The sequence below is a fragment of the Rhineura floridana genome, chromosome 2 (assembly GCF_030035675.1).
Source record: "Rhineura floridana isolate rRhiFlo1 chromosome 2, rRhiFlo1.hap2, whole genome shotgun sequence".
Taxonomy (NCBI): Eukaryota; Metazoa; Chordata; class Lepidosauria; order Squamata; family Rhineuridae; genus Rhineura; species Rhineura floridana.
The window spans coordinates 42,369,145-42,377,780 of record NC_084481.1 but is presented as its reverse complement, the minus strand read 5'-3'; the positions used below and the strand labels follow the sequence as shown (position 1 = coordinate 42,377,780).

General features: G+C 53.0%; 1 protein-coding gene across 1 annotated transcript; it reads left to right on the top strand.

Annotated features, from left to right (window-relative positions):
* The first annotated feature begins 6,379 nt into the window (after positions 1–6,379).
* SP9 (Sp9 transcription factor) lies at positions 6,380–8,636 on the top strand. The gene is made up of 2 exons (XM_061612692.1): positions 6,380–6,400; positions 7,299–8,636. Exons 1-2 carry the CDS (start codon positions 6,380–6,382, stop codon positions 8,634–8,636), a joined length of 1,359 nt encoding a protein of 452 aa, XP_061468676.1.

The following is an 8,636-nucleotide window of genomic DNA, read 5'->3' as shown; positions in this document are numbered from 1 at the left end:
GGCCCTCTTTTCATCCTCACAACATCCCTGCAAGGGAGGGTAGGCTGAGAGAAGGAGAAAGGGCCAAGGGCACCCTTTAAGTGGGACTTGGAGCCCAGGTCTCTCCGGTGAGAAGCCAAACGCTCTAACCACTGCACCACGCTGCCTTATCTCGCTGTTAGGCAGATGCAGGACGGGCAAGGGCTCAGCTCCGTTCCTCCGCCCGGAAAGGAATGGCGAGAAAACAGGCCAGTGGTGGACGCAGAGGGTTTAGACCCGAGCTGGAATCCTAGGAATGCACACGGGAGAAAGCCTCAGTACAATCTCTGAAGCTGCCTTCTAAGTAATTATGCCCAGAGTTTAGCGATTATACCATGCCCACTCCTAACAGCGCAATCCTAACCATGTCTACTCAGAAGTAAGTCTAATGGGGCTTATTTCCAGGTAAGTGGGACCCGTGCTAAGGTCTGCCTTAAACCCAGGTTTAGTTTGGAAAACAACGTCGGAGGGACTCCAAATTGCACAAGGAGCCTGCGATTCCATTAGGCAGAGTAACTTGATTATTTACTTGGCCGGCGGGGATGGATGGAAGGAGGAGATCGTTTCATTTATTTATCCTGTGTGGGACAGGATGGGCTTTCCCCGCTTCAGTGTCGGAAGAGGCTGTTTCTTTCGCCCGCCCCGCCCCGCCCCGCCCCCCCCATCCGTCAGGGAGGGCCAGTAATCCCAGACAGGCACTTGCAGCCTTTATGCTTGGGCCAAGACCGAAGAGGCGGGGTTTCCCACACATCCCTTCCTCAGGATGCTCTGCCTGCAAAATGTGGCATGGAGGGCCTTTCTTTTTCCTTTTCTTCTTTTTTTGACATTATAGCTCGCATTCCTCCAAGGAGCTCAAAGCAGCGGTTTTCCTCCCTCCCTCCCTTTTAAAATGTCCTCAGAAGAACCTTGGGAGGTAGGCTAGGCTGAAAGAGAGAGGAGTCCTTGGCCCAAGATCAGCCAGTGAGCAGCATGGCTGACCGAGGGATTCGAACCCGGGCCGCCTTCTCGCTCTAACCCCACGATGTCTCCACCAAGGCTTCGTATTCAGTTGTGGGCGGGCTGACCCTAGCAGCAGATGGCGGGTCTAGAGTCGCTTTTGGCCTCTGCAGCCAATGCATGAATTAATAATCTCGCCACCAGCATACTAGGGAAAAGAAAGAAAGCAGTTATGGGACTTCTATAAATTCTCTGGTTCTGTTTCTTGATTTTGAGTGTCACGAAAGAATCGGGAGCCATCCTCTTCCAGGGAGATCCACAAACGGGGACGGAGCCCGGAGTGACCCTGCACGGGCTCCCTTGGACTTCCAGCCTTCCGAAGTGTTGGCGGGCGGAGGGTGGGGGGAGGCTGGCAGCTGGCCCAGGTGACTCCGCGGCCCAGGTGACTCTCTGTGTCTCCCTGTCGGCCTCCTCTCATGCCCTCGGCCTCGCCTGGAGTGAGCCGCCCGGGCTCTCCGCCCAGCTTGGGGGCCTGGCCTTGCTCGTCGTGGATCGAGGCCTGCCACTTTTGAGCTCCAGCCTGGACGGCGCTCCCCGACTCGGGCCGGGGGCGGACAGGGAAGGTGCCAAAGGTGTTTAAACAACCCTTTCAGGCGATGGCTCTTCGACGTCCTTCTCCCGGCGCTGTAAACAAGCCAAAAGACGTTTTGTTGGATAATCCCCAATAATTGTAGTAATTAAAACTATCATCCAGTCACCTTCCTTTGACACAACAGTGTCTTCCCTTTTAATTGTTCACGTGCCTTCTGCGGTAGAGGGGGGGAGGGAGAGAGAGACGGCATTGGCGGGCCGCCCCATCCAAATCCACGCAAGCTGATATTAACAAGGGGGAGGGAGCGCGGGTCGGTGGGGGTTTGGGCGACCTTCGAGGGGGCCAACGTTTGGAGAGGCACTTCAGCACCGAGGGGTGCTTCCGCTTCCCCCACCCTGTGTCTCCGGAGCGGCGGCGTTTCCTCCCTGCTGCTGAGGCTTCCACCTCCTCCTTACCCGGGCGGAGATGAAAGTCCCGTCCATCAAATGCTCCCGCTTTAGGGGGCTTTATTTGCAGGGGGTGGGGTGGCAGAGGAGAGGGGGGGGGCTGTGTTAACAAATAGAAAATGAAAGCGCAGGCGGGGATGGTGGGAGAGTCCCATCATTTCCCCTTTAATTTCTACGATCCTGGGTTGCTTCTTCCTCCTCCTCCTCCTCTTCTCCCCCCTCCCCCCAACTCAGCCTTGTTCTTTCTCTTAAGCAAAAGGGCGAGGTTTCCCCTCTAATCAAAAAGCGCCGCTTTCTCCGTCGCCTCCAAACGACAAAACTCTTTACAGCGGCCGGGGAAGGCAGGAAGGCGCTGACTGGGCCGTACAAGGGACACCGGGGCTTCATTTGCCCTCCCTCTCCCCCCGTCCCCACCCATGCAACCCCTCCCCTCCCTTTCATTTTTTGTCAAGCTCTGTGAAAGGAGAAGGCTTTTCTTAACTAAAGTTCCCAATTTGTCCCCCCTCTGAGCTTCTCCAGTCAAATCAAGCGGCGGGTGCTATACTATGTAAATGAAAGCCATAATTGAGGCAGGCGGGGAGGGGAGCAAACGTTGATGCTTTTTTTAAAAAGGGAGGAGGATGCAATTATTTGTACAAATGATTGGGGGAAGGGTGTGTTTGCACCTTCTAGAAAGGGTTCACAGAGAGAGGGGGCGGAGAGAGAGAGAGTCTACAAGGACGCGCCCACCAGTCCCTGGATAAACTCTCTCTCTCTCTCTCTCTCTCTCTCTGATTCCCGGGGTATGGTAACAGCAATTGCTCTTCAATCGATTGATTCGGAATAGCTAAAGCTCCGTTTATGCGAAAGCGCCATTTCATCTGAAGGCTCTTGAAGTTGAACCCGCGAGCCCCCCAATCATCTCTGATGAACCAATTGTTTCGTAGGGCCCCTCCTGAAGACTGCAACTTTAGGAGTTGGTACAGATCAAAGGGCCCATGGAAAGGGGGGGGTCTCTGGGAAACTAAATTTGCTGAAAGGAAGGAGGACTGTTGCCTTTAATTAGCCCATTCTTCTTTATTAGTATTCATATTGAGATTTGAGGAGGGAGGGCAGGAGAGAGAGAGAGAGAGAGATGCATGTTGATTTACGCCACCGTGTATTTACGATGTAAATATATTCCGAGACAAAAACGTCACGGATCAATTGTAAAGGACCCGGATACATAATTTTAAAAAATCAGTTTCAGTTTATATGAGGTTCTCACCCCACTTTCGCTTCTTAGTCAGATTTGTTTATGCAGAATCGACATTTAATAGTGCTAATTGCACTCCAGTTAAATTGCCCTGATTGCAGAAAGGGAAGCAATTTTCGTGCTCTCTGTCTGGGTTTGGAAGAAATTGTTTTATATTCACCTCTTTATAAAGAAGTAGAGATAAGGCACCGAGCCTCTGCACAAATTGCACTTATGGGCTGACTGGCAGCATTCAGGCGCTATAATAGAGCATTATTTGGCCGTTTTGAATAATGTAAAGCGGTTGCTGAAAGCCATTCTCCTGAAAATTGCTTTAACTTTTAAAAGGGTGATGATTCACTCCAAACCGGGGCCTTTGTTACATTGTCATTATCCCCCCCAAATGTTTTAACAGTCAGCCCAACACTTCAGCATAACACGCTGATCTTTGTTTAAAAACTAGAATTTTTGGAGTATGAAGAAATCTCTCAGAAAATGCTTGACCTCCCTAAAGATTTGGGAGCAGATATTTCTCTTGCTCCTTCAGCGCTGGATTGATTCCCTTTCTTTCAGGTGCGCACCGCCGTCCCCCTCGTCAATTCCGCTTACTTTTATTTACTTGGAAAAAATCGGTGGATTAATATGGGCAGTACGCGACGCCCCTGTGTGTTTGGAAACAGGACGGGAGAAGGAGAAAAATGGGATCAGCTTTGGGGAAAGCGCTGCGTGCGTGCCTCTGTGTGTGTGTGTGTGTTAGGAAGGACTGTGGGAAGCTGATTGGGTGAGGAAATCTGTTGTGGGTGCCCACAGACGCTGGTTTCAGATGAGTGATTAAAACAAAAGAAAATAAAAACATACCCCTCTGCTCTGTCAATTGGCATGGGGGGGTTGTTATATTTATCACTCTGTCAACCTTCCTTAAAGAGAAGGTGGGAGAAAGACCCTCCGTTTCTCCTCCCCGAGCTGCCCCCTGGTTGGCCGGAAACGCCTCGGTGCCACTTCGCAATCACCTCTATTAGTCAATGCAACGGCGGGTTTTGCTATAAATAAACAGGAGAGCTCATGTCTCTCCCTGCAAAGAGGGGTGGAGGAGACTGTCACCTGTTGGGTGAAGGCTTCTGCCCGGATGTTCCTCTAGGACTCCTCACCCCATCACCTCTGCTGGACTGCTGGATCCCGCCCGCCCACTCCAAGATTGTTTTTCATTAGCTCCTCTCGGGCGCACACGCACACGCGCACGCGCCTTTTCTGCCGTCTTGGAAGAGCTCCCCTTGCGCATCTTTTGGCTCTTCATGCGCTTAAGCCTTCTCCTCCTCCCCACATGCCCCGGTGTCATTGCGTCCAAAAAATCCAGGGACGGCAAAGGGGAGGGGCACAGATCTCTCCCACAGTTCTCGACTTTTGTTGACTACTGCACCCCAAAGAAAACATCACAGGCTGTAAAGCGTTGAAACAATAATGCTAATAATAAAAAAAGATCTTGGAGCTCCATCACAGCCTCTGTTGGCTGGGGATTGCTGGGGAAGTGAATCATGCGTTTAGGGCTTGCCGCAAAATGAGGTTCTTATTTTAATGCATACGTCTCTCTCCCCCCCCTTCTTTAAATGATGACAGAAGGGAAGCTGGCTGGGAGGGGGGAGGAAATCGTGATTCCTCCTCCTTGCCTTTGAACCACGTGTATTTTGCATCTGCGAACTGAAGAGGTTCGGATGTAGCAGATGTTGGCAGAAAAGAAGATTTAACAGGAGGAAGAACCTAAGTTTACCTCTCTGCGTCCCCGCCTCGGTCCCTCGAAACTGCAGCGAGGATTAGACGGAGAAACCAAAACGAGGGGATCATCAAAGCCCTGCAGATAACATCTCGAGGGTGTTGTGGGTTTGTTTTAAAGTTGATCTTTCGCCCGGCCACGGAACGGGTGAGTTTGACGCAATTTCTTGGAGGTCCTCGCCACATGCCATAATGGCAATCAAAAGAGCTGGCGTGCGATTGATGAAGTTACCATTATTTGTCACATGCAAGGAGCTGATAAAAAAACAAGGATCTGTAACTTCTAGGGCTTTTGGTATTGTCATGTGTGGACGGGGGCAGAGGGAGAGATTAGCCCAAGAATGCTTTTTCTACCGCCAGGGGATTCGTGGGCACTAGGAGAAGGTTCAGTGCAGACTGGGTAAACTTAAGGTTGCTCGCGTTTTATTATAATCCACATTTCTAAGATTACCTGCTCTTCGCTGGTAGATGAGCATTACGAAATGATTCAGATGCCTGTGAACTGGGATAAAAGCCTTTCCCCCTCCCCAAATATTATATAATAAAATAATCGTTGCTTTTTTTGTATTTTGCTTCAGTCTTCTTTCTTCCAAGTGAAACTAGCAAATGCGCAAAAACATTGTTGTTTTATAAGAATACACGATTTGTCGCGTAACGGTCTTCAAACTGTTTCCTCGGAATTCGTATGATGCTATACATTACTGTGCCCCACAGACACCAGGGTGACGATGAAGGACTTTGGGGGTAAAAGTCTGCTTCTTTATGTGGCCCTGCATGATACACCCATTTCAGTTTAATGAACGGGGGAATTAATGAGCTGTGTAATGTTCGGGATATTAAGGCAAAAATTCGAACGGCGGTGGCAGCGGGGGCTGAATCTGAAAATCTTAAACAAAAAACCAACCCGTTTACATTCTCCCATTCTTCCCTGCCCTTTGTGCCCCTACCCCGAAATGGGTAGTGGAAAAGGAAGTGTCATCCCTATAGTTCTCTTCTGTCACAACCTTAACGATATTTAAACCTTGGCTTTATTTTTAAAAAAAGATAATTGCAATATAATGCTTTTAAAAGACCAAAGCACGCTGATGTGATTTCCTACCCCCCCTTTTATGCCTTTGACTGGCACGCGCCCAGAGCCCTGGTTCTTGCATATCCAAGTTTCTGATTGGCTATGGAGCAACTCCTGCTTGTTCTTTCTCCACCCTTATTGGGCGAGAGTCTCAGCCAGCGGTACTTCAAAGCAGGCGCTCCCCACACTTAGGCTGAGTTTAGCAGTCCAGAGCCAGGAGTGTACTTAGTGCAAGTGGAATACAGCGGGGAGCTGGGAGGACGTCGCGCACACTCGCCAGCCCGTGCGCAAGGCAGAGCCCCCCTTCCTATCCCATCACCCAGCCAGGGGACTTGGCTATGGCTACGTCTATACTTGGGGTAAGTCAGGAGACGCTTCTGTGTCCACGGACCTCGGTTGTCGTTGTCGTTTTTTGCAGCTTTGCGAATGGACCGACCTTAGAACTGTTGCAGTTGCCAGCAAACAGTTTGTGGTTGCACATCTGGAGCAAGCAAGGTAAAATAAGGCTTCTCTACTTGAGGCGGCTCTTTATATCCCCGTTTCTGTAAAATATCTCCTTTTATTCCCTGCTTTGATTTACCCCCTCCCCTTTACTATATATATATATATATATATATATAAAATCTGCGGGCTTCCCCCGCAGTCTCAGTTTTACCGGCAGAGTTCGCACTACACCCCCCTCCGCGACCGTGTTTTACGTTTTCTGCAGCATCGTTGTTGCATAGCGAGATACCTCTGCCTTAATGGCTTTAGAGAGAGCGCATAGTTTTGATTTCCTCCCATGGGATCTTTGCTTTTAAGGCCAATTTGTTTGACCCACCATCAAAAGCAGGGGAAGGGGGAGAATAAATCTCAACCTTGTGTTAAGCAGGCGTGTGCTTTTTTTTTTTTTAAGCGTACTTGTGTTTCTGCTTGTGTTGTAAGTGCTGTAGGGTGTCATGGAACGTCTCATTAAAATCGGGTTCCACCGTTTCTCCTGGAAGACAGTGACGTCCCTGAAAAGTGCCAAGAGAGCATGCCATAAATTTGGACCCAGCTAGGCGGGATGAAATGGCACGGGAGTTTGGTTTATTTGTTTATTTTGTTTCAAAAGCGAAATAAATTGCGCACAACTTTTCGCGAGGACGGTTTGGGCGCTCCGGGGCCTCCTCTGCGAGCGCTGGAGTTAAAGGAAGCGGGCCCGCGTCTGTTGTGTCTTCTGGCTGATCAAGGGCTTGGGGGCGAGATTGACGGACTCGTTTTGTGTCTCCCCCACAGGAAGAGCCACGCTTTGGAACCACGCCCTTGGCCATGCTGGCCGCCACTTGCAATAAGATCGGCAACACCAGCCCGCTCACCACCTTGCCGGAGTCGAGCGCCTTCGCCAAGGGCAGTTTCCACCCCTGGAAGCGCTCCACGTCCAGCTGCAACCTGGGCTCCAGCCTGTCTGGCTTCACGGTGGCCACCAGCCGCGGCTCCAGCGGGCTCGCCAGCGGCAGCGGCGCAGCCAACAGCGCCTTCTGCCTGGCCTCCACCTCGCCCACCTCGTCGGCCTTCAGCAGCGACTACAGCGGCCTCTTTTCCAACTCGGCGGCAGCGGCGGGAGTGTCCCCTCAGGAGCCGGGTGGGCAGTCGGCTTTCATCTCCAAAGTGCACAGCTCGGCGGCGGAGAGCTTGTACCCGCGCGTGGGCATGGCGCACCCCTACGAGTCGTGGTACAAATCCGGCTTCCACTCCACTCTGGCGGCGGGCGAGGTGGCCAACGGGGCGGCCTCCTCCTGGTGGGACGTGCACACCAATCCGGGCTCGTGGCTGGAGGTGCAGAACCCTGCCGGGGGCTTGCAAACCTCGCTGCACGCGGGCGCCCCCCAGGCCTCCCTCCACTCCCAGCTGGGCACCTACAACCCGGCCGACTTCAGCTCCCTCACGCACTCGGCTTTCAGCTCTACCGGCCTGGGCTCCACGGCAGCCTCGCACCTGCTGTCCACCAGCCAGCACCTGCTGACCCAGGAGGGCTTCAAGCCCGTCCTGCCCTCCTACACGGACTCCAGCGCCGCCGTGGCCGCCGCCAGCGCCATGATCTCAGGGGCGGCGGCGGCTGCAGCTGGGGGAGGCTCCGCGCGCTCCGCTCGGCGCTACTCGGGCAGGGCCACTTGCGACTGCCCCAACTGCCAGGAGGCCGAGCGGCTGGGGCCGGCGGGCGCGAGCCTAAGGCGCAAAGGGCTCCACAGCTGCCACATCCCCGGCTGCGGCAAGGTCTACGGCAAGACGTCGCACCTCAAGGCGCACCTGCGCTGGCACACGGGCGAGCGGCCCTTCGTGTGCAACTGGCTCTTCTGCGGCAAGCGCTTCACCCGCTCCGACGAGCTCCAGCGGCACCTGCGGACTCACACCGGCGAGAAGCGCTTCGCCTGCCCGGTCTGCAACAAGCGCTTCATGCGCAGCGACCACCTGAGCAAACACATTAAAACGCACAACGGGGGAGGCGGGGGCAAAAAGGGCAGCGACAGCGACACAGACGCCAGCAACTTGGAGACGCCCCGGTCCGAGTCCCCAGACCTCATCTTGCACGAGGCGCGAGGCAAAGACTCCACAGCGGGGCCGAATGACTCGTAG

Bases quoted from the DNA above. Each gene is read 5' to 3' on its own strand.
- SP9 (XM_061612692.1), top strand. From the start codon at position 6,380: ATGGCTACGTCTATACTTGGG. The intron at 6,401-7,298 runs GTAAGTCAGGAG...TCTCCCCCACAG, and splicing joins TGGCTACGTCTATACTTGGG to GAAGAGCCACGCTTTGGAAC.